The sequence below is a fragment of the Gallinula chloropus genome, assembly GCF_964237585.1.
Source record: "Gallinula chloropus genome assembly, chromosome: 14".
NCBI lineage: Eukaryota > Metazoa > Chordata > Aves > Gruiformes > Rallidae > Gallinula > Gallinula chloropus.
In genome coordinates this window covers 18,667,814-18,695,624 of record NC_140099.1, presented here as the reverse complement: position 1 = coordinate 18,695,624, position 27,811 = coordinate 18,667,814, and the positions used below count along the sequence as shown (strand labels likewise).

At 55.6% G+C, this 27,811-nt stretch overlaps 1 protein-coding gene across 2 annotated transcripts in view; it reads right to left on the bottom strand.

The window, feature by feature from the left end:
• Nucleotides 1–27,811, bottom strand: part of TRIM9 (tripartite motif containing 9) — a gene marked incomplete at both ends in the record, with an annotated part of 53,564 nt that overhangs the window by 16,092 nt on the left and 9,661 nt on the right. For both annotated transcript variants that reach the window (XM_084270633.1, XM_084270634.1), the window contains 3 exons: nt 588–698; nt 7,954–8,076; nt 8,504–8,599. In XM_084270633.1, coding sequence (XP_084126759.1) covers nt 588–698; nt 7,954–8,076; nt 8,504–8,599 — 330 coding nt within the window. The remainder of the gene's footprint in view (nt 1–587; nt 699–7,953; nt 8,077–8,503; nt 8,600–27,811) is intronic.

The following is a 27,811-nucleotide window of genomic DNA, read 5'->3' as shown; positions in this document are numbered from 1 at the left end:
CTAGGATCCTTCACTGAAAGAGTTGAGGAGACGTGGGACAGGCTGCCCAGCGAGGGGGCTGAGTCCCCAGCCCTGGGTGTGTTTAACAGAGGGGAGATGAGGTGCTCAGGGATCTGGTTTAGCACAGGACAGGGACGGTTGAACTAGATGATCTCAAAGGTCTTTCCCAACCTGGTGACTCTGTGATTGCCCTCTCCTGCAGGCTCAGACTGGCAGGAGCTTTGGGGACTACTTGGAAGGCAGGGTCTAGTACCAAAGGGACCAGGAATGAGTGGTGGGGTGCACCTTCCTAGTGCTGCATGTTTGTCTCTCACTGTAGAACCATGAGATGGCACATTATGATCCCTGCTCCAGAGATACACCTGTGCCTGCCACAACCCTCTGGTGAGAGTAAGAGATGTCCCTGGATGGGTCCCTCCTGTCCTGTGAACCCGGAGGTGTGGAGAGGTTGGCCCTTGACTGGAAAAGCTGATACATCACCCTTGGTGCAACTCCCCCAACTCTGTTGCTTTACCCCCAGCCCCTCAGCTGCACGATGCCCTTCCCACTCCCCTCACAAGCCCAGCCCTGAGCAGCTCCTCACCAACCTGCAGGAAGCCGCTGGGGTCGTTCTCCTTGATGACCTCCAGGCAGTACTCCATCAGGCCCGTGGTCTGGCGCAGCTTCACCGTGCAGTGAGAGATCTGGTCTCGCACCACCTGCCAGGGGACAAGGAGAGGAGCATCACTTGGAGCTGCGGGGTTTTGGGCTGCAAGGACCTTTGGTGCTGTGTGAGGACAGGGTCAGGGCAATGTGAAGGGAGACAAAGGCTCAAGGGAGAAGAGCAGAGCTGGATGAGACTCATACACCAAATTCCAGATCCCTGAAAACCTGGTGATCAGCAACGAGCCTTGTTTGGCTCAGAATTATTAACCCATGGAATTATTCAAAGCAGTAGGGCAGTTCCATGTTCTGGCTTTAATTAAGACAGCATCCAAATGACAGCTTGTGGACTCCCTGCAAAGCCAATTCGCACCTCCACAGATGCTCAGCCTCCATGGGGCTGCCCTATGCATCCTCAGCACGGAGCTAGATGCAAGGTTGTCCCAGGGCTGTGCCCAACCTCCCTGGGTGAGGTTTGAGCCTGGTATTTGGGTATTTCCAAGAGGACTGAATGCACCCCATCTTCTCCCCCAGCAAAAGATCATTTTGAGATGCTCATCCTCCCATCAGCTGAGACAGACCATGCTGCAGAGCCGCCTCATCGGCTCCATCAGCTGCATCCTGAGGAGCATCCTTACTGCTCTGAGGTGAGAAGCATCCTGAGGAGCATCCTTACTGCTCCGAGGGATGGGGAGGTGCAAGAAGCACATGTCAGTCTCCTGTGGTGAGTTGAACCAGTGGTTTCAAGGCGGGGGGGGGGAGTAATCAATCCCATCGTGTGTTGTGCAATTATAATTTAATCACTTCCACTTAATCACCTGACAGGAAGGAAAGAATCAGGAACTTGGGACAAGATATCTGCTCCTGTGAAATGCCAGGAAACCCTCTCCTAGCCGCCTCCTGGTTTATAGGGAGCTACTTTTAGCAATCCCAGCCTGATGTTTCCAGCAAGCTGGGTGCCAGGGAGGGTGCTGCACCCAGCATGTGCAGGGCGGACAAGGCAGCAGAGGGAGCTCCCATATCGCTCCTCTGGCCCAAGAGATGTGTATAGAGGCTTGCAGAGGTGGCTCTGAGACAGGGAGAGCAAGCAGTGCCATCAGCACACACTGGGTTTGGCCTCAAACACTGTCCTTAGGGAGAAGAGGTCATTCAGTGCCACTGGAACGGCTCAGCTGGGATGGGGTGGAGGCAACAGCTAGTCCTGGAGATCTAGACACCTACACTGACCTCTGCCAGAAGCATGGGCAAGCCCTTGGAGTTCCTTTCTCCATGGGGATGGTCAGTCCTTTGGGGTGGCACCCCACACCCAGCGTCCTGAAGCTCCCACCATGCAACACAAAGCAGCTCCTTGCATTAATTGGATCTTTAATTGGAAGTTGTTCTGCTCTTGCAATGCACATCAGGTCATGTGTCTGTCGGGTGTCTCAGCTGCAGACCCCCAGTGCCCAGAAAATCAGCCTCCTCCTGCCATGGGAGACCCCCTCTGTAGGGAAAAGGCACATGCCACCAGGGAGACAGCAAAGATGGGATTGGTAAAACAATCTTCTTATCTTCTTTGCAGCTTAAATCCCTGTCTGGTTTGGCTGGGATAATGAATTTGTGAGCCTCTCCCTGCCCACAGAGATGCTTTCCAAGTATTACTGGCAGAATTGCCATCTGCCACCACCAGCCAGCCCTGAGACCCCAAGAAACAGCACTGGCTCGGTGGAGACAGGCAGGATGTCCCAAGACAGCCCCAGACACACGGCTCACACAGCCCTTGGCCAAGAGATGGGGTTATGGTGAAGCAAGAGGACCTACTCTGGTGTCAGTGTGATACCTTTGGGGCTTCCTGGCACCATCCAGAGGAGGAAACTGGGGCATGGAGATGCCAGTCCTGGCTTTGCCCCTCCACCCTGCCTGCTCCAGCAGCAGGGTGAGGTGAGGCCAGCACTGGGAAGCTCCAGGGTCATTAATTACCAAGCTTCCTGGCAGATTATCTCTGCTAATAACAGGCTGGTTGGGAGTGGAAGTGTAGCTCCAGGCTGCCATCAGGACTGTGTAAATCTTTACACATTCCTTATAACAGAAATAATTCCTTTTAAACATAAACAAAAGCCTTTTATTTTTTTTGGTTGCTGGGGTTATTTTTCCCCCATTGAGGTGGTCAAAGACTGGAACAGAGAAGCTGGGGAGTCTCCAGCCTTGGAGATGTTCAAATCCTGACTGGAGGCAGCCTGGCGTGGGTGCTTGGGGACTGCACCCAATGTGGTGATCCTGCCCTTCTGTGATGCCCTTTGGGGACCAAGCCCCTATTCATCTGGAGAACTAGAGCATGAAACAGCAGTTTAATTGCAGCAGCCAGGCAGCAGGAGAGCTGGCAGCAGAAAGCCATGGTTCCCTTCACCAACCAACCGTTAGGGCAAGAGGAGGGAACCTTGGTTGGGATCTAGTGAGGCTTTGGGGCTTTACAGCTTCCACCTGCTAAGTGCAGCCTGTCAAAGGACGTCGCTGTGCACCCACAGCAGCTCACCTCTAACTTAAAATAGGAAATTTATTTCAAGAGCTTTTCTTCCCTGGGAGATGACATTACCTCTAATTTACATTTAAATACAGCTCCTAGAAGGCAACAGCATCTCCACTCCTCTCTGCTTAAACATCTTCCTCACCTTCCTCCTCTTTTTAGCTCTTGGCTGGTTTTCAAGGCACTCAACCTCACTTGAACTTCAGTTCCTCAGCCCCTGACATGAGTTCTGTAGGGCCTCTGCACCCTGGGCACACCTCCACAGCTGTGGGGATGTTCTTGCACCCCAGATGGAAAAATCCCATGAAGAAATCCTGATGGTTTGATCACGTTGAATCCCACGACCACGCGTGCTCCGAGCAGAGCATTTCCAGGTGAACGTTTCCATGGTGACTTGTCTCTCACTAGCAGGAGAGGAGGCTCAGGCTGGAGCCAGGAAAAGTGGAGCTGCTGGGTTAACAGCCCTGAGAGATGCTGTCAGAGACACATCCAGGGGATCTGCATGACCCCAAGGCACCAGCATGGCAAGATGCATGTGGAGACCTGGTGTCCAGCACAGAGAGAGCTCCTGGAGAACATGGCACCTGAGCAGGTGCTACAGAGAACACACTTGATCCAGCTCTTCAATACAACAAATGGAAAGCTTGAAGGACATCAGAAAGGCAGAGGCATCCCTGCAGCTCCATCACAGCTCTGCAGAGCTGTTCACCCTCAGAGCCCACCACCCGGTGCCGATGCCCTTCCCAAGGTGCTCAGACAACGTGGTGGGGGGGAAAACGGTGCAGGGTGAGGAGGGGTCTGGAAGGGAGAGCAGGGGTCTGGTATCTGCATCCTGGGAAATGATGCATCTCATGATGAGCTCATCTGACCTGCATGTCCTGTTTGGGGTCTCCCTTGTATGGAACAAGGAACCAAACCTGTGCTTCTGCCCTGTTTTTCACATCTTTTCAGCTCAGTCCTGACAGCAGTGACCTAATCCAAAGGGGGACCCCATGTTCTCTTGGGCTTCCTGGAAAACCCTGACTGTAATCCCTAAAGAAGGGTGATGGACCAGCTTTTCAGCTCTGGAGATCCAGCGCTGCAGACAAGGGCCCTTGCTGAGCGTTGCCTGGGCAATGTGACCACTGCTGTTTGCCTTGCAGGGGGGGTTCAGCCAAAGCACCGTGGTGAGACCACAGAGCAAAGACATCCTACGACCTGAAGGCCAGAAGAAAGCCAGAATGGTCCACCACACTGCTGAGGGCTTAAAGGAGGTGCAAGCGGAGCTCAGTCCAGAGTTCTCCCTGGGACAAGGCTGCAGGGAAGCCTCTGTGTCCCCTGCTCAAACCAGCTCATTCCATAGGGCATCTTCCCTTGGGAAAGACCACTCTGCTCCTTCAAAAACCAGGGCCAGCAGTGAGGTGCAGGACAGACAGGGAGGTCTGTCCCACAAGCACCTGGCCCCACTGCTCCTCCAGATGTTATTTCCTTAAAGCCCAGGTCCTTAACTTGACCACAAGTAGAGCAGAAGGTTGGGGAAAGGCAGGGAAGTGTCCCTGCTATGTTCATCTCCTCCCAAACCTCTCCCCTCAGGAGCAATTAGTGCTGGCTCACAGGCAGGCCTGGATCTGTGCCTGCACCCACGAAATGTGTGTCAAGCCAAAGTAGGTCAGTCCTGAAGCTGAGTGGAGCCGAACTGTGGGCACTGGGCTGGGGCTCCCCAGTCAAAGGCACCCGTGGGATGGTGCCAGCTGGCAGTGCCATGCCATGCTGTGCCATGCCAGCCAGCCTCCCAGCAGGCAGGAGGGGCAAGTCCATGGAGAGGTTAGCTGCTGCCAGGGCACTGGGACACAGGGGGACATGGGCAGCCTCTTCTCAGTGTCTGTGGGGACAGGACAAGGGGCGATGGGCTCAAGTTGGAGCACAGGGAGTTCCCCACCAATCTGGGGAAGAACTTCTTCCCAGTGAGGGTGAGGGAGCCCTGGGACAGGTGGCCCAGGGGGTGTGGAGTCTCCTTCTCTGGAGAGATTCCAGCCCCGTCTGGACACCGCCCTGTGTGCCCTGTCCTAGGGCCCCTGCTTTGGCAGGGGGTTGGACCCCATGGGCTCTGGAGGTCCCTTCCAACCCCTGAGATTCTCTGAGTCTGTGATTCTGATGCCAGCTGCTGGAGCAGCCAGTTTGGATCTGAAAGGGCTCCTGGGCAGCAGGGCTAAGCCTCACCAGGCAATACATCTACTCATCTCCACAGCTGAGATGCTCTGGGGACATGGTGGTGGCCAGTGGACATGCAGGCCAGGCTAGGATGCTCTTGGCTGGTCTCCCCTGGGAAGAATCAGCCAACTCTGTCCTGTCCTCATGTGAACATCAACCAGGACAAGCCCCACACCCTGCAGCAGGACCCACATGGGCCCAAACACAGCACGAGGTGCATGCACAGCACGCTGCTGAGGATGGGGCTGGGGGAGGTGGCCCCTCCACTGCACAGTCCCTCACGCTGCCCATCATCCTTCCCAACAAAGTGGAAGGATTCCTGCTCCCTCTGCAATGCTTCCTGCACTCCAGAGTCTCAGACTGAGAGCTGGGGGCTTTGTTATCCTCCCCCCAGCCAGCCCCAGTCCGTGACATCCCGTTGGGAGGCAGCTGCTCCAGGCACAATGGTGCTTTCACATCTCACCACCTTCCCCTGACCCTTTGAGGGAGGAGACCAGCCCAGCCTGAGCCCAGCTGGAGCTGCAGGTGCTGCCTTTGTGTGGAGGGTTCCTTGGAAGGGGCACAAAGGGGAGACTGCCCCACGCGGCCATGAGCTGGGCAGCCCCTTCCCCTGGGTGACAGAGCACACAGGGGACAGGGCAGTGCTGGGGAAGGGGCTAAAGGGGAACAGGCTGCAGGGTAGGGGGTGAGCACTCACCTTGGTGGCTCGGTGTGACTGGGGGACGCTGTGTGTGCACAGTGAGGGGACATACCCAACAGGACTGAGACACTGAGACCCTCTGGCACTCCCAATCCCATCTGCAGCTTGGGAGAGCAGGCAAGACCCTCTCTGTCCCTGTGCCTGTCCCCAAGCCAGAGGGAAAGGTGTGGATCATACAATCACAGAATCACAGACTGGGCTGGGTTGGGAGGGACCCCAAGGATCACAGAGCTCCAACCCCCTGCCACAGGCAGGGACACCAACCTCCAGGCCTGGAGCTACACAAGGTTGCCCAGGGCCCCAGCCAACCTGGCCCTGAACACCCCCAGGGATGGGGCACCCACCCCCTCTCTGGGCAGCCTGTTCCAGCCCCTCACCACTCTGCACTCTGCCCAATGACAACAAAGCCCTGGAATGCAAGACCTTAGGTGGTACTTGTGTGTGTGGGGGGTCAGCACCACATGACTCTCCCCATGCAAGCCTAAGGCCAGGGCAGCACAGATACATCTATTTCTTATCTTATGGGCAAGAATTAAAAAATGAAATCAAATAATTCCAAGATAAAAATCAAGATGGACACTGAACAGGCTGCAGAGCAGAGGGGAGCAGCTGCTGGATCTGAAATACCAGCTCTAGGATGCTGGTGGTAACTGGGAGCAGGCTCATAGAATCATAGAATCCCAGACTGGTCTGGGTTGGAAGGGACCCCAAGGATCACAGAGCTCCAACCCCCTGCCACAGGCAGGGCCACCAACCTCCAGGCCTGGAGCTACACAAGGTTGCCACATCTGCTGGAGCACATGGCACTGTGGAGCCCCTCCTGCCCATGCAGCTCCCTGGGGAGCTCCCAGAGCCTGGTCCATTAGGAAGGGAGGCTCAAGGGCTGATTTTAACTGAATCCAGTCTGAAATCCAAAGATTGCTTTTTCTTTTAAGGGTCAGACCTGCCCCAGTGACACAGGCTGGGTGGATGGGGGTGGGTTACACACATGGACTTGTTGTGGGACGGGTGATACGGTATGAGTGAGCAGTGGGGTGCAGATTCCTTCCTCCAGCCAAAAAGTTGTGCTGAGCAGGGAAATCTCTTTGTGATGCCTGGCTTTGTGAGAGTTTAATTAACCATGGAGTGAAGGGGAAGAAGGGAAGAGAGCCCACCATGCAGAGGGGGTTCCCCTCTGCACCTAAAAGAGAGGCCAGCAGCGTGACCTGCCAGCTTGGGGTCGTGCTTTATTGCTGGACACCAAGCACTGGTGCTGGGCTCATCCCAAATGCTGCTATTGTCCATCAGGGGATGGAAAGGCTCATGGGGCGTCCTGTTGCAGTGCCCATTGTGGGGACTGGTGGCCTCCTCCCTCTAGGAGCCTCCAGGATAGCCCAAAGCAAGGCTGGGTGCACTGCAAACAGAGCCAGAGAAGAGATATGGCCATTTCCAGCCCAAACCCTGAAATGCCCTTGGAAGAGGGACCCTGGAAGCAGAAGGTGATGTCAGTTGAAAGTGATGTCAGTTTGAAATGCCTCAACTGGCCCCTCTCAGTGACAGCCAGGGTGCAGCTACCTTGTCCAACAGACACTGGGCACTGCTGCCCCTACCTCCACCACTCCCAGGTGAGATCTAGCCCTTTGCTTCCCTCCTCAGCCCTAAATGAGCCCAAAAGAGGTGGCACACTGAGTGACTGCAGGAACAACAGGAGCCAGGAGCCTCTTTTCACAGCTCACCTCAACACTCACCTCTCAGGCTGCATCTGCAGCAAAAGGGAATGCAGGTAGTGTGGAAAACAAGCAGAGGGGCTTTCTGGGACCTCCCTGCTCCTCCTGTGGCACTTCACCCCAACAAACAGCATCCCACTCCTCGTCCCCATCCTGTGCCAAAGCCTGCAGACAGCTCTCCAGCCACCCTAGCTGGTGGGTATGGGGCTCACCTTGAGCTTGTGCTCGTGCTCCTTGTTGACACGGGACAGCAGCTGGGCTTTCCTTCGGTTGAGGGCATCGATGAGGGCGTCACACTGGGCCACCAAGCAGGCTTCAAACTCCACGCTGTTCTCCTGTGGGTCAGAGCAGAGCATCACAGCCCAGGACACATCTCCATGGCAGTTGGGAAATGTGATTTTTTTATACACTACACGTGGTATTTGTGGAGGTGCCACTGCACCACTGCAGCCCACAAACCCACACTGTCAGTTTGGGGGTGCTCACACCCTTGGTTCTTGGGAAATGTGGTGGCAGCAGCTGAGGAACAGGTTTGGTCCATCCTGCCACATCCTCCGATGTGCCCAGGGTAGAGATGGGAAGGGCTGGGGTGTCTCTTCCTCACTCCCTGACACAGGCAGCTTTTGGAGGAGCATTTTTGGGAGGGCTTGCAGGGGGGTGATATGAAAAGTGAGGTGTGGGCTGCTCTGGGAGAGCACCCAGCAAACCAAGCTGGGATGATGGGATGGGGAGGGGCTGTTCCTCATCTGGGAGACACAGTACCTGGATTTGCTGCACCATGTTGCGGAGCTGGACCAGGAACTCCTTTGCTTCCTTGGCTCTGTCTGACAACCCGTTGAGGGCCTGGGAAAGCTGGCTCTGTTGGGGCAAGAATGAAAGAGCAAGGTCATTTCCATGTCCTGGCCTCATCCTAGTGCTGGAGGAGCTGATGTGGGACATGGGCTGGGGATGGACAGCAGCCCAGCATGGCCTTCCTGGGGTGTGCATCCTCCAGCAACCCACTGAGGCGTCCTGTACCCACTGCCCTGGGTGTGAGGAGGGGAAAAGGAGGGTTAGCCATCACCACAAGTGCCCTGGGTTTGGGAAGCAGATACTCAGTGTCCACCTCCTCCACAGGCTTCTCTAGGTGATGAGACATAAGCCACATCCATCCTGGATCCCAAAGTGAGCTCTCCAGGGAGCTGGACACCAAAACTCCTATCAGATCTGAGCCTTGCCTGCTGAGGGTGTCAGCAAAGGGACACAGACCACCCAAATCAGACTGAGAATGTCTCAACCCTCCTGAAGCAGGACCCTGCTTCTCCATGATGTGAAATACACACTGTCCCTGCTTCCCCCAGTGCTCAGGGTGGGAGCACAGACCAGCTCCAGCCTGTGCTGAGCTGAGTGGTGTAATGCAGCCATCATAAGAATAATCATAGAATCCCAGACTGCTCTGGGTTGGAAGGGGCCCCAAGGATCACAGAGCTCCAACCCCCTGACACAGGCAGGGACACCAGCCTCCAGGCCTGGAGCTACACAAGGTTGCCCAGGGCCCCAGCCAACCTGGCCTTGAACACCCCCAGGGATGGGGCACCCACCCCCTCTCTGGGCAGCCCCTTCCAGCCCCTCACCACTCTCTCTGCAAAGAACTTCCCCCTAATATCTCATCTCACCCTTCCCTCCTCCAGCTTCACTCCATCCCCCTTGTCCTGCCAGTCTCTGCCCTTTAACAAGCTGATTCCCCTCCTGTTCCTCTGCTCCCTTCAGGGACTGGAAGGCTGCAATGAGGTCCCCCCACAGCCTTCTCTTCTCCAGGCTGAACCAGCCCAGCTCCCTCAGCCTCTCTCCATAGGGGAGCTGCTCCAGCCCTCTGATCATCTCCGTGGCTCCTCTGACCCCTCTCCAACAGCCCCACATCTTCCTTGTACTGGGGCCCCAGCTCTGGACACAGGACTCCAGCTGGGGCCTCATAGGGGCAGAGCAGAGAGGGACAATCCCCTCTCTGTCCCTGCTGCCACCCCTCTGCTGATGGAGCCCAGGACAGCATTGGCCTTACAGGGCTTCTTCACTTCCATGGCACTTTCAAACAACACCTCCAGAATGTTCCCCTTCTACCAGGCCTTCAGGAAGTTATCATCTCAGGAGATAAGAATTCACTTCCCCAAGAGATTCTGCCTCTTCTGTGGGCTGCAAGATGCCTGCAAACACCCCGCGGGTTCTGAGGCGGCATCTTTGTGGGAGACACAAAAAGGGGGGACACAGAAGGTGGCTGATGTCCCCAAAGCTCCAAAATCCTAAGGTGACATTGGCACCAGGCTGGCACCTGCCCTGTTGTGATGTGTTCCCCCAAACGCTGGGCAGAGGGAGGAGGGGAGTTGGGGAGCAGGGGGGGGAATGATGGTGCTGAGGGGATGTGAGGTCACCAGAGCACAGCGCCTGCTGAGATGGTGCTGGGCTGGAATCGAGTTAGAACCCAGAAGATATGGGCTAACAAACAAACATCAACCCTTTAACTGCCCAGGAAACGACCTCACCAGGCTTCCCCTGGAGATGTTAATATAACCCCAGGGATTCCCGCGTTTCCTTTGTCATTTATCACCCTGCCCGAGTCATTAGGATGTGGAGCTCATCAGCAAATGCATCTCTCCTAAAAATGAGATGGCTCAGTCAGCTCAGCAGGGCCTCCCCATCTCTCCTCCCTCCACTTCCCCAACTGAGCTTGGAGCCTGAGCTGCTCCCCGTGGTGCTGACAGCCCCACACAGCGCAGGGACAACCTGGCCCTGCCTCCTGCTCCCCTGCCAAACCCTCTGTCACCGTGCCCCACGCACAGCTCCAGCCCTCCCAGCTGGAAGGAGATGTCTTAAGCCAAGACCCGAGCGCTGCAGGACCCTGGTTTTCAATAACACAGGCAATTAATAGAGAAACCCAGCAGGAGTTTGTGGTGTTTACAAGCTCCTCATTAAAGCTGCAGCACAGTGGGGTTTGAGTCCTTCCACCCAGGCTTCAGAAGGCTTTGTTTTCCCTTTTTTTTTAATCACCACACATCTCAGAAAGGGGACCCCTGACCCCCAGGGCTCAGTCCTGGGTCCAGTCTAGTTCAATGTCTTTATCAATGACTTGGATGAAGGGATTGAATGTTCCCTCTGGAAGTTTGTGGAGGGCACTAAACTGGGAGGAGGTGTTAATCTGCCTGAGGGTAGGGAGGCTCTTCAGAGGGATCTGGCCAGGCTGGATCCATGGGCTGAGACCAATGGGATGAGCTTCAACAAGGCCAAGTGCAGAGAGCTGCACATGGGACAGAACAACCCCCTGCAGCGCTACAGGCTGGGGGAGACTGGCTGGAGAGCTGTCAGGCAGAGAAGGACCTGGGGGTGTTGGGTGGCTGCAGGCTGAACATGAGCCAGCAGTGTGCCCAGGGGACCAGGAAAGCCAGTGGCATCCTGGCCTGTGTCAGACCCAGAGTGGCAGCAGGGCCAGAGCAGGGATTGTGCCCCTGTACTGGGCACTGGTGAGGCTGCACCTCGAGTGCTGGGTCCAGTTCTGGGCTCCTCACCATAAGGGTCTCACACTGCAAAGTTATTGCCAAATCCCTAAGGATGGGTGGGCACAGACTCCTCACTAGAAAGGCAAACTCTAAGGTCTGGGGTTTGTTTTTACCATCACAAGCTTCACCAAAGGGTCCCCGTGGTGCTGAAGATCTCCTGGAACAGAGACACATTCCTGGACATGTTTCCTTTGAAACAACCACCTGCCCAGCTCTCCTACTGCATCCCTGCTGCCTGATGGCAAAAGTCACCCCACTCAGGAGTCACTCTGTGATTATGTTAATTAAGGCAGAGAAATTAAATGATGGATTAAATGATGGATTGGGTGGGTAAATTCTACAGGTACCTTCCATGAGCCTTGGAGCAAACCCAAGGTTTAATGCTCCTGGTGCCTCAGAGAAGGATTTAGTCACCACACACAGAAAGCAGGAGAGTCACACGTTTCCTGCAAGTGTGTGAACTACGTGGAGGGAGCAGGAGATGGGGATTTGGGAGCCCTCTGTGCTGGTGAGGGGGGTGAGAAGGACCTCAAGCCTTGTCCCCCACCGGGTGCTGCCCTGGATCGAGTGAAATGCTGCTGTTAATGTTTCTGACATGTACTGGAAGGATCCCCCCCTCCCTGTGGAAAGCTGGGGCATCAAACTTCACATCTCCACATAGAAATTAAGTCTTTGGGGCTGGAAATCCCACTCTGGGGACCATCATCATCCCCTCACCCAGAGCAGAGCACCCAGATGCATCCTCCAGCACACAGGCTTGCCAGCTCACACGCGCTGGACCGGAGCAAAGTCCCACCCCGAGTTAGCACAGGCAGGGGAATTAATGAGTGTGAAATGAAGAAAAAATCCCATTTAGCAGCATCTTAAAATCAAGTGAATATGTTCTTTGCAGAGAGCTGGCCTCTTTTTTTCAATGCTCTTGTTTCAAGGCAGTAAGAGGAGAACCTCTGTAATTCACATCAGCCTTAATGGGAGCTAAGCATTTAAATCTCCATCCCCGGAGAGGGAATCTGTCCCCTCTTTGTGCTCACTAATAGCTCTGAAACCCTCCTCCCCAGGCTGACAAAGGGATTTCTGTCACTCTCTGATTCTCCCTTGTCCCACATCCTGGGTGAGGGCGGTTGCTGCATAAGGCTGGTGGCTCGGTGGAGCTGGGAAAGCTGGGAGAAGAGGAGAAAAGGACCATTTTAAACTCTGCATCCTCCCTCAGATGGAGCTGGGCTGGTCCTGCTCCTGTTTAATCAGCTGCCAGCAATGGAGCTTCTTCAGGTTCACCCAGTGGTGGAGCTTCTCCAGGTTCACCTCGCTGAGACTGTTCTTTCAGGAGCTGTCGGGTACCAGCCGGCATTGGATGCTGGATTGGCAGAGCCAGCTCGGTGTGACAGCTCCATCTGGCATACTGGGAAAAACCCAGTTAGCTAGCACTGGGTACTGAGGAGAGAGAGGAACCCTCACTCCTGTTTCCAGCCCCAACCCACTCGCAGGCTCTGGCACTGGAGAACATCCCTGGGGTGCTTGTGTCAGACACAGTGTGGCCAGTAGGTCTGGGGAGGGGATTGTGCCCCTGAACTGGGCACTGGTGAGGCTGCACCTCGAGTGATGGATCCAGTTCTGGGCCCCTCACTACAAGAAGGACATTGAGGTCCTGGAGCAAGTCCAGAGAAGGGCAACCAGGCTGGGGAAGGGGCTGGAGGGCAAATCCTCTGAAGAGCAGCTGAGGGAGCTGGGGGTGTTCAGCCTGGAGAAGAGGAAGCTGAGGGGAGACCTTCTCCCCACCTCCCCTGCCCTGCCAGGAGGGTGCAGAGAGGTGGGTGATGGTCTCTCCAGCCAGGGGACAGGAGATGGGACAAGGGGCAATGGGCTCAAGCTGCCCCAGGGCAGGGTCAGCTCAGCTGGGAGGGAAAAGTTCTTCCCTGGCAGAGTTGTGGGGCTGTGGCACAGGCTGCCCAGGGAGGGGCTGAGTCCCCCACCCCTGGGTGTGTTCAGCCTGGAGAAGAGGAGGCTGAGGGGAAGAACCTGAGGAGATTGGCAGGGCTTTCATGTAGCCTGTGTAACACCCTTGGCTTTCTCTTCCACAGAACCATCCTTTCTCCCTGTAGACCCCTTCTAGCACCCACAAGGTCATTTAGCAAGGAGTTCACAGCTTAAAATCAGGTTAATGGTTGGACTCAATGATCTAAAAGGCTTTCCCAGCCCAAATGATTCTGTGATTCTAGGTGCATGCCCCATGAAAGCCATCTCCTGGGCTGCTGCAGACCATGCCTGCCTCAAAAGCCACCTGCACCCAAGCCTTCAGATGACTGCACCTCCTTACCAGCCACGGATGGATAAGGTGCCACTACCCCAGGACAGAAAACTCAACCCAAAAGAGCTCTCAGCATGACACCTAGAGCTCAGCACTGCTCCAACATCCCAACTGTTGCAACCAGCTCCTGTTTCTTCTCTTCTTCCAACCAAACCATCTCCCAGGCAGTTTCTACGCCTCCATACAGAGGTAAAAGAGGACTAAGCCATGGTGAGAACAGATGCTGTGTCCAGCTGCCCTGCCTGTACCCTGCAAAGGGTGAGGAGCTGTCCCAGATGCTGGAGCTGAGGTCACGTGCTGCTTTCTTTTAATTAAAGCCCAGCAACTGCAGCCTCTGGTACAGGGGCAAGCTCACTGTACGTGATGCCTGACTAATTAAAATAGGATGTTTAATTAAAACTTGCATTCAGTCAGGAAGTTGACGACGCTAAACCCCTGCTAATTGGCTTTTGGCTCCAGCCAGGAAAGCCTGGCTTTTGGATTCAACGCTACCCAAGATGAGAAACCAGGAGCTCTGCTGGGAGCTGCAGCCTGGGCTGAATCACAGAACTGGGAGAGCAATGGGGCAGCAAACAGCTGTGGAAGCTGGAGACCAGTGCTCCCTCCCAGGCCCATCCCAGTGTGCTGCTGGCAGGGATGCAGAGTACCACAGGCGAGTGATGCTCTGTGGCTGCAGGGTGAGCAGAGCCAGACTGGGTCTGTGGCTGAAAACTCACTTTGAGCCAAGGCAGGGGACAGGAACAGAGCACAGGGCTGAATTCACTGAACCACAGAGCCCTGGAAGCTCCTGAGCTGTCAGGGACCCGTAAGGCCCATGGAGCCCAACTCCTGGCTCCGCACAGGCCCAGCCCAGGCAGAGCTGTCACTGAGGGCATCATCCAGAGGCTTCTTGCCCTCAGCCCAGCTCAGGGCTGTGACCCCTTCCCTGGGGAGCCTGTGCCAGTTCCCGTTCCCCGTCTCAGTACAGAACCTCTTCCTGACACCAAGCCTGAACCTCCCCTGGTGCAACTTCACACGGTCCCCTCAGGTTCTGTCCCTGGTCCCCAAAGAGAGGAAATCAGTGCTGCCCCTTCACTCCCCTCATCAGGAAGCCACAGACCCCATGAGGTCTCCCCTCAGCCTCCTCTTCTCCAGGCTGAACAATCCCAGGGCCTTCAGCCTCTCCTCATAAGCCTTCCCCTCCAGACCCTTCCCCATCCTTGCTGCCCTCCTCTGGACACTCTCCAATAGTTTTATGTCCCTCTTGTCCTGTGGCACCCCAAACCTGCCCCAGGACTGGAGGTGAGGCCTCCCCAGTGCAGTGCGGAGCAGGACCATCCCTCCCTGGCCCAGCTCAATGCACACAGGACAGGGCTGGCTGGGGGGCACACTGCCAGCTCCTGGGTAACCTGCTGCCCACTGAGACCCCAAAACCCCTCTCAGCATGACCTAACACCCATAAACTCCCCTCAGCACGGCTGGCCACCAGCGCCCGCTCCCCCAGGCTGGATGCTCATCCAGGGCTGAATCACCCCTCTCCAAGCACAGCACCCTTCTGCTGCTGCATGTTTGACATGGCTCCAGCTCAGGAGCCATGGGAAAGATGGGAAGGATGTGCTCCTGGCCTGACATAAAGCCACAAATAAAGGACCAGAGAGCAGAGCCTATGCTTGTTGTCAGGACACATGTACCCACCCACGGAGCCAGGTTTGGGAGCAAAGCTCCTGGGTGCAAGATGCCAGCTGGAAATGAACCCTGGGAACAGTTCCTGCTCCCCCTGCTGCAGACAAGGCCAGGGGGAGCAAGGGATGGGGAGGCAGTGATCACTGCCACTGCATGCTGGGGGCCTCAGATCTCCTCCCAGTTCCGTGGGAGGAAGATGAAATGTCAGCTATTAAGATAGGAGGGGTGCTGTCTCGGTGCTGGGCTGCTCCCGCTGCCTCTGCAGCAGCCTGGAGGGCAGCTGGGGTCTGCAAAGCAGACAAGATGATCCTCCACACGTGCAAGGCAGGCTGGCCTTCTTGGGGGGTGGACAGGCAGCCGTAGAGAGGATTATCTCTGGGGCAGTTTGTATTGACATGGGAGTTAATTCCAGCGCCTGGGGAGGGGCCCCTGCGTCTCTGGAAGAGGCAGAGATGCCACTGCAGCCGCTCTCGTTAATCCTGGATCCTGGTGGGTCCTCCTGGGGGGAACACGCAGCCCCTTGTCATTGCACCCCAGGCAGAACCCTAGGAAGGAGGACACCTGAGATGGGGACACTTTGGGTGTCACCCTTCCGTGGCGGTGCCACCACAGCCGAGCAACACCCTCTTCAGTTCCAACCATGAGGGATGTGGAGGGTTGGGGAGGTGGGGGCACAAGGGTCCAACCTGGCATCGATCTGCACAGAGCAGCAGAGCACCCAGCACCCACAGGCAGCAGCGGGTGCTGAGGGTGCTCAGCATCCCCGGGGACACAGACTGCGTAGAGGGTATTTTCCCCCCGCAGCCCCCTGTCATCTCCCCTGCTGTCATCTCCCCTGCCAAAGCTGGCAGGGGAAAGCCCCACTGCAGAAGGGACTGTGGACCCTCCCAGGATGGAGGCACTGGAGAATTCAGCCAGGCAAAAACCTTCAGGTCCCCTCTGGCAGGCAGACAGGCTGTCAGCAGCCCCCCCATGAACTGGGGCTGGCTATATGGTGGGGTTTGCCCCACACCAAGCCCCAAAGCCAGGCTGCTGCCTGCCAGCAGGCAGGGTTTTGTTAAAGCTACTTATTTTCTTATAGCTCTGATACCAGCAAAGCTGTTCTGGGTGTTGCAGCACAGAGCAGAAACCAGAGTCTGAGGGGCCTTATCAGCTCAGCCCAGGTTGGTTCCACTCGTTCCTGCCCACCCCCAGTCACTCACTGCCTATCAAGGGGAAATCTGGCACCTGGAACCACATCCATCCTCCCCTGCGCTAAGGAGCTGCCCAGGCTGGGCATGGCACGGTCCCCAAGGCTGTCCCCATGAAGAACAAGCCCTGAGAGCTCAGGTTGGACACCACAGACATCTGTGCACCCCACGTCAGCCTGGATGTCACCAGGATTCCTGCCTGCTGTGACACTGTGCTGGCCTAACCAACCCTTCAGTATGCGGGTAAGTGCCTCTGTCCACACCCACGCCCTGTGTTTCATGGGATCCCTGGCTTCTTTGAGATCCCCTGCTTCCTCAGGATCCCCTGCTTCTTTGAGATCCCCATCCCTTACAACAACCAGCCAGGAACTGAAGCACCCAGTACCAAACTGAAGCCCCTGGTTCAGGCTCTTGGGCGCACAGACGGCCCCGGCCGCTGTCTCTGTTCCCGCAGACACTGGGGCAGTGTATTTCCTGGGCAGGCAGAGCTGACTCAAAGGCTCCCAGATGGAAATCAAACAAGGATATATTCTTTTCCAGCGTGACCTTGGTAAAACACTTTCACTGCCTCCTGTGTGGGATCCCCTGCTCTGCCTCCTCCCAGCCTTGCCCTAGGTGATGCTGAATTCATGGTGAGTTTCTCCACAGAATCACAAGGTTGGAAAAGCCCTTTAAGCTCATCCAGTCCAACCATCCCTGTCCTAAACCAGATCCCTGAGCACCTCATCTCCCCTCTGTTAAACACACCCAGGGCTGGGGACTCAGCCCCCTCCCTGGGCAGCCTGTGCCACAGCCCCACAACTCTGCCAGGGAAGAACTTTTCCCTCCCAGCTGAGCTGACCCTGCCCTGGGGCAGCTGGAGCCCATTGCCCCTTGTCCCATCTCCTGTCCCCTGGCTGAAGAGACCATCGCCCACCTCTCTGCACCCTCCTGGCAGGGCAGTGGAGGTGGGGAGAAGGTCTCCCCTCAGCCTCCTCCAGGCTGAACACCCTCAGCTCCCTCAGCTGCTCCTCAGAGGATTTGCCCTCCAGCCCCTTCCCCAGCCTGGTTGCCCTTCTCTGGACACACTGCAGGACCTCCATGTCCTTCTTATGGTGAGAGGCTCCAAAGTGGACCCATCACTCAAGGTGCAGCCTCACCAGTCCCCAGTACATGGGCATGATCCCTGCCCTGGTTCCACTGGCCACGCTTGGTCTGACACAGCCAGGATGCTGTTGGTCTCCTTGGCCACCCAGGCACACTGTTGGCTCACGTTCAGCCTGCAGCCACCCAACACCCCCAGCTCTTGTGTGTTCTATTTACCAGTTAGAACCTGCAGCTGCTGTGGCAAAGTCCATCAGTCCATCTGTACGAGCACAGGAAGGGCCTGAACCCCCAACTTTCAGTATCCTGGTGGTGCCCAATCTTCAAGGGGCAAACAATCAGGCATGTGGAACTCATCAGCAGAACACAGGGCTGCCAAGTGGCCCGTGAGATAACCCGCTGGTAGCTTGTTTCCCAAAACGTGGGGACACCACATGAAGTTATTAGATATGACTGGAGCTGTGGTGACCACCTATGTCTCAACTGCTGCTGGGGGATCAGCCTTGGTTTAGCTTAGCCCCTGGTGAAGGGCAGATCCAGGATGACTCCTTGGAAGTGGGTGAAGGCCAGCTTTGCACACAGGGACACTGGGTCAGTTCCCACCTGGCAGCTTGCTTGGCTATCCTAGCTCCTGGACTAAACAAATACAAGAGGTATGTAACAGCCTGGGCTGCTCCATGCTGATGGTTCCTTGCTGTGAGGATGGAATGAGGATGCTCTGTCCTTCCCTTGATATGGGATATAGTCCTTGCTTTGATTTTTAGGGAGAAGAAACGTGAGCACCAAGGTATTAGTAACAGCTCTTTGATATTGTCCAATTAATTCCTGGTTTGCTTCATTAACACTCAACAACAAATCATCTTCTCTGTTCACTGGCAAAGCTAAGGCAAGTCCCTTTGGAATCAGAGAGAGAACTGCCAGCTCTCTTACAAGGGTGCTGAGAAAAGCACAAGGTAACTGCCCAGGGGACACGTGGGGGCAAACAAGGTGCGGGTGAGAAGCGATTTAAACAAGGCTGAATATTGTGGAGTGGTTGGCAGAGATCTGTAGGGCGACATGATGCTGAGGTCTATGCTCTACACTTCCCCTCCCTGGCAGTGTTCAAGGCCAGGTTGGATGGGGCTTTGGGCAACCTGTGCTATTGGAGGGTGTCCCTGCCCATGGCAAGGGGGGGGAACCTGGATGATCTTTGAGATCCTTTCTCACCCAAACCAGTCAGGAACTCTGTTTCAGGAGAAGAGATACTTTGGACTCAGTCCTGCTCCAGCTGCACTTGGTGAGCTCCAGGAGAACCCCTTCTAGGTCAGTGGGAGGAAAAGAGGAGATGTTTTGGGTGGAAGAGGTGAGGTGAGGATCCCAATGCAACCCAGCCCATCACAGAGCTCCTGTTAACACATCCTAATGATGGCTGAGCACTTGTGACCCAGCAGGGAGCACGCTGATCTATAGCTGCTGTTGTGAGGCATTTCCAACCCCCCCTGGAAGCACAGGGCTCATTTGCTGTGTGTCAGCATTGTTGTGTTTCTGGAGATGAATGAGGCTGGTGGAAGGCAGCTCATGGCTGAGCTATGGCTTCCCCAGGCTCCCTCCCCTGCAAGGCATGGTCCAGCAGTGACATGCCACGTCCTGATGCTCTCCTGGACCAGCACTTACAGCCACATCCCCATGCAGACATGATAGGCCTTTGCTAGAGGGGCACTCTGCAGGCAGAGTAAGCATAGAGCTCCTCTTTCATAGGATCACAGAATCATATGATTAGGTGGGAAGGGACCTTCAAGGTCCCTCTAGTCCAACCCCCTGCAGTGAGCAGGGACATCTCCACTAGAGCAGATCCCTCAGAGCACCATCCAGCCTGACCTTGGATGTCTCCAGGGATGGGGCCTCCACCACCTCTCTGGGCACCCTGTGCCAGGGTCTCACCACCCCCAGAGTGAAGAACTTCCTTGGGTCTCATCTAACCCTGCCCCACTCTAGTTTAAACCATCGCCCCTCATCCCATGCCCTTACAAACAGCCCTTCCCAGCTTTCCTGTAGGTCCCTTCAGGGGCTGGAAGGGTCTCAGAGGTCTCCCCACAGCCTTCTCTTCTCCAGGCTGAACCAGCCCAACTATCTCAGCCTGTCTCCATAGGAGAGGTGCTCCAGCTCTCAGATCATCCTTGTGACCTCCTCTGGACCAACTCCAAGAGGTCCATGTCCTTCTTGTGCTGATGGCTCCAGAGCTGGACAGAACTGGAACAGAAGGGGACAATCCCCTCCCTCCATCTGGCCGCACTTCTGGTGACACAGCCCAGGATGCCACTGGCCTTTGGAGGAGCTGGGAACCCACCACCTTCTTGTATTTGTGGGAAAAGGAGGTTTAAGCACCCATTGCTGCTCCCCAGCCCTCAGAGGGCTGTGTGCTGAAGCAAACCACCCCACAGCAAAGAGCAGTCTTGTCACTGCAGCCACCAAGGCTGTTCCATGGGCTCTGAGCCCTGGGCACAGAGTGACAGGGCCAGGTCCTACTCCCCTGGGTTCCCAGCCACTGGAGCCCGTTCCCCTCACGGCTGGAGGAGTTGAGTAGGCCAGCAGCATCCCCCTGCCCTGCCTCCCCTCCTCATCTGCTGAGGGACAGTGCCGCTGGGAATGGCTTCTGCCAGGCTTCCCAGCTCCTGCAGCAGCTGCTGCCAGCACAGGGGGAGGGAGATGAAACGAGCTGAATCCAATTAGAGAGATCCAGAAACCGGAGAGAGATGGGAACACGTCCAGGTCGTTGAGAGCTCCGGGCGCCGGCGTGACGAGGGAAGAGAGGAGGACAGTGTGTCTGGTGGTGCTTTGGGATCCTTTGGTGGAGCAATGGGGTCAGAACTCCCCATGCAAGAGCTGAGCACCACACCAGCAGCACGGCTCTGCGTCCCATTGTGTGCCCAGCACTGCACAGGCTGCGGCTGGAGGAGGCTCTCCAGCGGCACCACAGAGCTGTGCTGTGGCCTCCTGCTTGAGGAGCAGCCTGGGGCTGAGCTGGAGAAGGTCTTTCTTGGATGGAAAGCAGTCAGGGGAGAGGGTGGGTACAGCCATTGACCTCCTGCTGTCACTGGGGGTGCCTGCTGATTCCCCTCCAGTTTCTCTACTCCCTTACCTTTTTTTCCCCACACACTGTGACAAACACACCCTGTCTAAGGAGACAGGATTTGCTTGGTGGGACTTCACTCACCACTCACAGGAACATCCCCCATATATCTTTGACTAAAGAGGATGCAGCAGTAGTTTGTGCCATTCCAATACAGCAAGACCCAAACCTTTCCCTACTACTGACCCACTTGGAAGTGGGTTTAAAGCTCCTTGACCTTTTCTGTCCGTCCTTCCCATAGTGCTCATTTGTTCTGCATAAGTGAGAGCATTTCAGAGCGGTCCCTGGGGAGCTCATTTTCTTCTGGATGGACTCCAGCCCTCTGGCACTCCTTGAGCCTGAAGGAGAAGGGAGGTCAAGCCTCTATGAAGAGAGGCTGAGGGAGCTGGGCTTGTTCAGCCTGGAGAAGAGAAGGCTGTGGGGGGACCTCATTGCAGCCTCCCAGTCCCTGAAGGGAGCAGAGACACAGGAGGGGAATCAGCTTGTTAAAGGGCAGAGACTGGCAGGACAAGGGGGATGGAGTGAAGAAGGAGGGGAGGGTTAGATGCATATTAGGGGGAAGCTCTTTGCAGAGAGAGTGGTGAGGGGCTGGAAGGGGCTGCCCAGAGAGGGGGTTGGGTGCCCCATCCCTGGGGGTGTCCAAGGCCAGGTTGGATGGGGCACTGGGCAACCTTGTGTACCTCCAGGCCTGGAGGTTGGTGGCCCTGCCTGTGGCAGCGGGTTGGAGCTCTGTGATCCTTGGGGTCCCTTCCAGCCCAGACCAGTCTGGGATTCTATGGGCTTCACACAGCTTTCAAACAGCAGCAACACGCTGGCTGACACCAAACAGGTCCCAGAGCTGTAGTAACCCCGTGGCTCTGAGTGCTGTCACTCCTGTGCAGGATCTCACCAGGCAGCTGAACCCAGCTGGGGACGTACGGCAGCTTTTGGAGCTCCCAGCCTCACATTTCACAGCCCTTTGACTCTTTGGCTGCTGCCCAGAACTGGGATTTCCCAGCACATCAGCAAGCACTCTTGGACTTAGCTGAAGGGAGGTTTTCCAAGACACAGATGGGAGATGGCTTCTCATTCCCTATGGCTATCAACACATGGGCCTTCCCTTCAATGGCAGGAAGCACACGTATCCCCCTGGCCTCTCCACAGAGCAGGGTTGCATCTCAGTCTCACAGACAGTCCATCTGCTGGCACTTCCTAACAAACCCTCGATGCTGCAGCCTCTGACGATGAGCTGGTAGACCCAAAAGTTTCCCAACTGAAGCAGCGTAGCAAAAGGGATCTCCTCTCCCACTCAGATCTTCCCTGGGGCACACCTAAAGTCCCTCACAACTACAAGACCCTTGTTTTTCTCTGTCATGTTCCTTCTGGCTATTTGCTTTTAATCATCTGACTAAAGCTGAAGGAGGGAAGGGTGAGATGAGATATTAGGGGGAAGTTCTTTGCAGAGAGAGTGGTGAGGGGCTGGAACAGGCTGCCCAGAGAGGGGGTGGGTGCCCCATCCCTGGGGGTGTTCAAGGCCAGGTTGGCTGGGGCCCTGGGCAACCTTGTGTAGCTCCAGGCCTGGAGGTTGGTGTCCCTGCCTGTGGCAGGGGGTTGGAGCTCTGTGACCCTTGGGGTCCCTCCCAACCCAGACCAGTCTGGGATTCTATGATCTGCCCCTGTGGAAAGCAGACCAGCATGTGCTGAAGGAAACAGCATCAGTGCTGAAGGGGTTGGACTAGATGACCTTTAGAGGCCCCTTCCAACCCAACTACTCCATAGCCCACAGTTGGTCTTCCCCATCCCTGCCTCAAACCTAAATGCCTTAGGCCATCTTTTCCACTCCAATGCTCCCTGATGGGATACTGGCTGATAGCTGTTGAAGAAGGAGGTATTTCAGGTCCTTCACACTAATTCTGGCCATGGCCCCTATGCCAAAATCCCCACTCACAAAGCCAGCTCTGGGACAATTTAATCCCATTTCCAAGCCTGCAACAGCCCGCTGTAGGCTAGAAGACCATCACAATCCCCCTCTCCAACCTCCTCTTCTCCTCCCCATGCATACCCACCTCACTCTTTCCCCTGCTCTCACTCCAGCCGCTCTCCCTACGTGCTATGACCACGGTTTGTGACCACCTCCATGCCTGGGTGCCCCACACCATCACCATCCTCCACTGAGGCTGCGTTGGCTTGACGTTCCCCTACATGCAGGATGGCTCACATCACCCTTTTGGGGTGTTTCTTCTGCTCTCCTCTGAGGTCACCGATGACTGCACTGTGTGTGGGGCTTGACCAAATAAATCACCAAGCATTATCATCTCTCCAGCAAAACCACTGCTGCCTGCCTAACCCAGGGGCACACAGCAACTCCCCCTCTCCCTGCTTCTCTGACATGTTTTTAAGAGAAGGCAGCTTCTTTGCTCCTGTTTTTCTCCTCAGTGTTGCTCCCGGACAGAGCTGTAAAGCTCGTGTTTAAGGCTGAGTGCCTGATGAGCACTAGAGCGAGACATTGAATCTCCTGAGATGTTCTGTGTAACAAGGATGCCCAGAGCCAGCAGCCAAACACGCTCTGGGGACCTGAGCACTTCCAGCAGCTGTCCTGAGCTCTCTTTCACATCTCCAGGAAACAGTGGCGAGCTCCAGCTCTGCCACAACCCCCTGTGTGATGGCTGCACCTCAGGCAACAGCACTCAGAACAGCCATGCCGGTCATTTCAGCATCACAGAATCAGAACATTGGGAAAGACCTCGAAGATCATCTAGTTCAACCACCCCCTACCACCTCTGTTACTCACTAACCCACGTCCCTGAGCCCCTCACCCAACCTTCCCTTGGACACCCCCAGGGACGGTGACTCCACCACCTCCCTGGGCAGCCCCTTCCAATGCCCAACCGCTCTTTCGGAGCTCCCTCAGCTGCTCCTCAGCGGATCTGCCCTCCAGCCCCTTCCCCAGCCTGGTTGCCCTTCTCTGGACTCGCTCCAGGACCTCAATGTCCTTCTTGGAGTGAGGGGCCCAGAACGGGACCCAGCACTTGAGGTGCAGCCTCACCAGAGCTGAGCACAGGGGGGATGATCAGCTCCCTGGTCCTGCTGGTTATACTATTCCTCACACCAGCCAGGATGCCTTTGGCCTTCTTGGCCACCCGGGCACTCTGCTGGCTCATGTTCAGGCAAGTGTCACCCAACACCCCCAGGACCTTCTCCCCTCTGCAGCTTCCCAGCCCCTGCCCCAAGCCTGTAGCACTGCCCGGGGTTGTTGTGACCAAAGCACAGGACCTGAAACATTCTGCTCCATCTGAAGACACCCTGTGAGGTGGGACAGCTGGGGGGCTGTTTCACCATCACACCTCAGCCCTGCACAAGCAGAGCATCTCCCCAGGGATGCACAGAAGGCTCAGCCATTGGCTTTATCCACCCTTGCCAGCCAGCCCCCTCAGCTGAGACAGTCCCAACGCTGGCAGAGCTCTGCTCTCCCAGCAGTCGCTGGCAGACAAGACGTCGCTAGCAACAGAACATCAGGAAATGATGACTAATTTGATGCTCTCTGCTTCTGAGAAGATTGCAGGAGGTGGAGGAGGAGGAAGGGGGGAAGGAAAATCAAGATGCATATGGATCGACTGGCGTTTCTGCTTCGTTTCTTCCCTCTCTGACAGGATGGAACTGCTCTCTGGAGAGCAGCACTTCTGATGTTTGCTTTCAGCCACCAGCTCCTCACAAACCCCAGCCAGCCCAGGTGAGAGACAAGGAGCTCTCGGCCACACTGAAGCTCTTCTTGTGCCCAGGAGGTGTAGGTTTGGCATTGCTTCTCTTTGAAGAAGCACAGGCCAGGGGGACTTGCCTCAGCTTCAACTGACTAGAGAAACTGTCTCCTTCAGTTACTGCCACTGCTTCTGGGCAGAAGGCTGGACTTCAGAGGTGCTCAAAGTGAGGGTTCAGGGCAGCACTGGGGGCTGTGAATTCAGCAAGCACAAAGATTTTAGACCTCTGAGGCCCTGGGGAGGCCTCACTTCAAGTCCTGGGGCAGGTTTGGGCACCACAGGACAAGAGGGACATAAAAATGTTGGAGTGTCCAGAGGAGGGCAGCAAGGATGGGGAAAAGATCTGGAGGGGAAGGGTCCCAAGGAGAGGCTGAAGGCCCTGGGATTGTTCAGCCTGGAGAAGAGGAGGCTGAGGGGAGACCTCATGGGGTCTGTGGTTTCCTGATGAGGGGAGTGAAGGGGCAGCATCGATCTCCTCTCTTTGGGGACCAGGGACAGAACCCGAGGGGACCGTGTGAAGCTGCACCAGGGGAGGTTCAGGCTGGGTGTGAGGAAGAGGTTCTGTACTGAGAGGGGGGTCAGACACTGGCTCAGGCTCCCCAGGGAAGGAGTCACAGCCTGACCTGGGCTGAGGACAGGAAGCCTCTGGATGATGCCCTCAGTGCCAACTCTGCCTGGGCTGGGGCTGTGTGGAGCCAGGAGTTGGGCTCCATGGGCCTTACGGGTCCCTGACAGCTCAGGAGCTTCCAGGGCTCTGTGATTTCAACTTCCAGCTCTCCCAGTGCAACCCAGGAACGAGCTCTTCAGAAATCCCACTGCCTCAAGCTCTGAAGACGTGTTTGAAGTGGCCTCTCGAGAGACCACACAAAGATTTTCAAGGAAAATAAACCACAGAGAGAAGCAGAGAGTGAGAAAAGCACTTGAAGGCACTAGGAGACCAGGAAGGGTGTAGGCAGGGGAGGAGGAGGAGACTTGTTATGGGGAAGGCTAACCAAACCAAACGAACTGGATGGATGATGAGAGGATTGTAGGCCCATTAATAAAAACCCAGGAAGATTAAATCAATAATTCTGGAAGAGCTGAGATAATTAATGCCTTTAAAAGAAATTATTCTTTAATAAGAAAGGATGTATGGCTAATTAGGGAGTAATGAAGAACTTGTCAGTGTATCTACAGAGAGTGAGGAGGAGAGGGGGTTCCATACCCAGGGCTGAAGGATACTCCAATCACTGGAGCCCAGCAATACATCTTGGTGTCACGAGGAGAGCAGTTAATAGACTCACTGAATCATTCATCATTATTTATGAAGAAGAATCCAGGAAGTACCAAGGGATGGGAGGGGAAATCATTCACATTTCCTTGGGGAACAGAGGGGGGTTTTTTTTAGAGGAAAGAAAGAAGTGCTCCTGAGACCTTAAAGAAAAACCAGCCCAAGGAGAAAAGGACCCACTAATCCAGTGAACAGCTCTAAAATTCTCAAGAAAATAGTATCCTGTCTCAGTGTGGGGAGGATACAGATGGATGTTGTGCTCCTGCATCTCCCTGCAGCAAAGGCACCACCAGCAAGGCCAGGGATCACCCCACAGGGAGCCCACACCTCATCAACTTGGTCCTGGAAGGCCTTGAGAAGCACAGCCAGCTGGGTGGGAAGCCAAGCTGGGGGCATACCAGTCAAAACCAGCAAAGTCACATCATGTGAAGGTCCCTGGATGGGCAAATGGGGGTCTGGCAGCACCACTGAGACTAGGACTTAAAACAGCTCTAAGGTATCGTCATGGCCATAAACATGCATGAGAAATAGATGTGAGCTCCAGCCAGGTAGGACTTTGGGAGGGTTCACACAGCAATTACCTCCAACCAGTGTGATGAGCTTGGGAAATAGCAAATGAGACAAAGCCTGAGGCGTGCAAGAGACTTCTGCACCATTGCAGAATCCATGCAAGGACAGGGACATCTCAACTGGGCTGAGAAGGGGCAGTGACCACCACAAAAACTGGGAGAGAGGAAGCCTGGCAGAGGCAGAACACCAGAGCAGAGGATGCTGGAAGGGGCAGGAGATACAAGGTGACAAGAAGGGAGGGAGGCAAAGTCCAAAGTCCCAGCACAAGACCCTGGTTATGTGCCCACCATGCGTGGGGTTTCTTTCCTCCAGGTGATGCTGACCCCTTTAAAAATCCAGATACACCCAATACTTGCTTCTGTGGTGGGAATGGGAAGAGAAGTCAGTTCTTCATCTAGAGCGGGGGCTGTGATCCTGGGACTCCCACAGGCATCTGAGCTGGGACCTCCAGCCTATGGAGCTGGATGAACAACAGACCTACTCTAGTAGGATTAGCCCAGCCCTCTGCCTGAGCTCATTAGCTCGGACTCTTAATTAGCTCCTGTGGTGTCCCTGCTGTGACCCCTCAGTTTCACAGTCCATATGTACAGGACAAACCTGGGTTTGGAAGCTTTTGGCTTCTTCAAATACGGTTCTATTAAAACTCACAGCCAACCCTGAGTATAATTCCCTGGGCTCCCACTTGTGGCCGTTGCCCCCCCCAAAAATCAGAGCCCTGGGACAGGCTGCCCAGGGGGTGTGGAGTCTCCTTCTCTGGAGAGATTCCAGCCCTGTCTGGACACCGCCCTGTGTGCCCTGTCCTAGGGACCCTGCTTTGGCAGGGGGTTGGACCCCATGGGCTCTGCAGGTCCCTTCCATCCCCTGTGATTCTGTGAATACAGGAGGGAAAACCAGCTCATTAAGCAAAACCTGTCCAGGCCTGTCCTTGTCTTCTTCCTTTCAATCCCCACTCAGAGGGACACGTGAGCAGGTCCTCCTCCCAGCACTCTTTGGAGACATCCTCCATCAGCACAGCCACAGCACTCCCCACACAGACCCCATCTCTGGGACACAGGAGGATGCAGCCAGCTGACTAAAGCTCCTGGAAACCAGCCCCCTGTGGGTGTTCTTCAGAGAGCATGTGGAGGGCTGTGTAGAGCTGGGGCCAAACCCCCCTCTGTGGAACAAGGGACCCTCTTTCCCCCACCCACCTTCACATCCTACCATCTCCATGTGCCTTGGCTAGGGCCAGAGGTGTTCCTGAACTGTAATTATGGACTCTATTATCCACCAGACCCAACACATACATTAAAAATACTCACCCAGGCCTCAACCCATGCAGAGCTGTGCAGTGGAGGCCACCTGCCTTTGAAGCCTCCTCCCTAAGGAAGGGGTAGCTGAATGTATTCATGCACATGCAAAACTGCAAACATGGGAAGCTGTTACACAAAGTGTTAGATAAATTACCTACCAACTGAGATAAACCTCCAGAGTGAAATCCCAACATCCTCAGGCTGAAGGTGTAAATCCCTTCCTGTTAGCACAGTTATTCACAGAATCATTAAGGTTGGAAAAGACCTCGAAGATCATCTAGTTCAACCTTCCCCTACCACCTCTATCACTCACTAACCCACATACCTG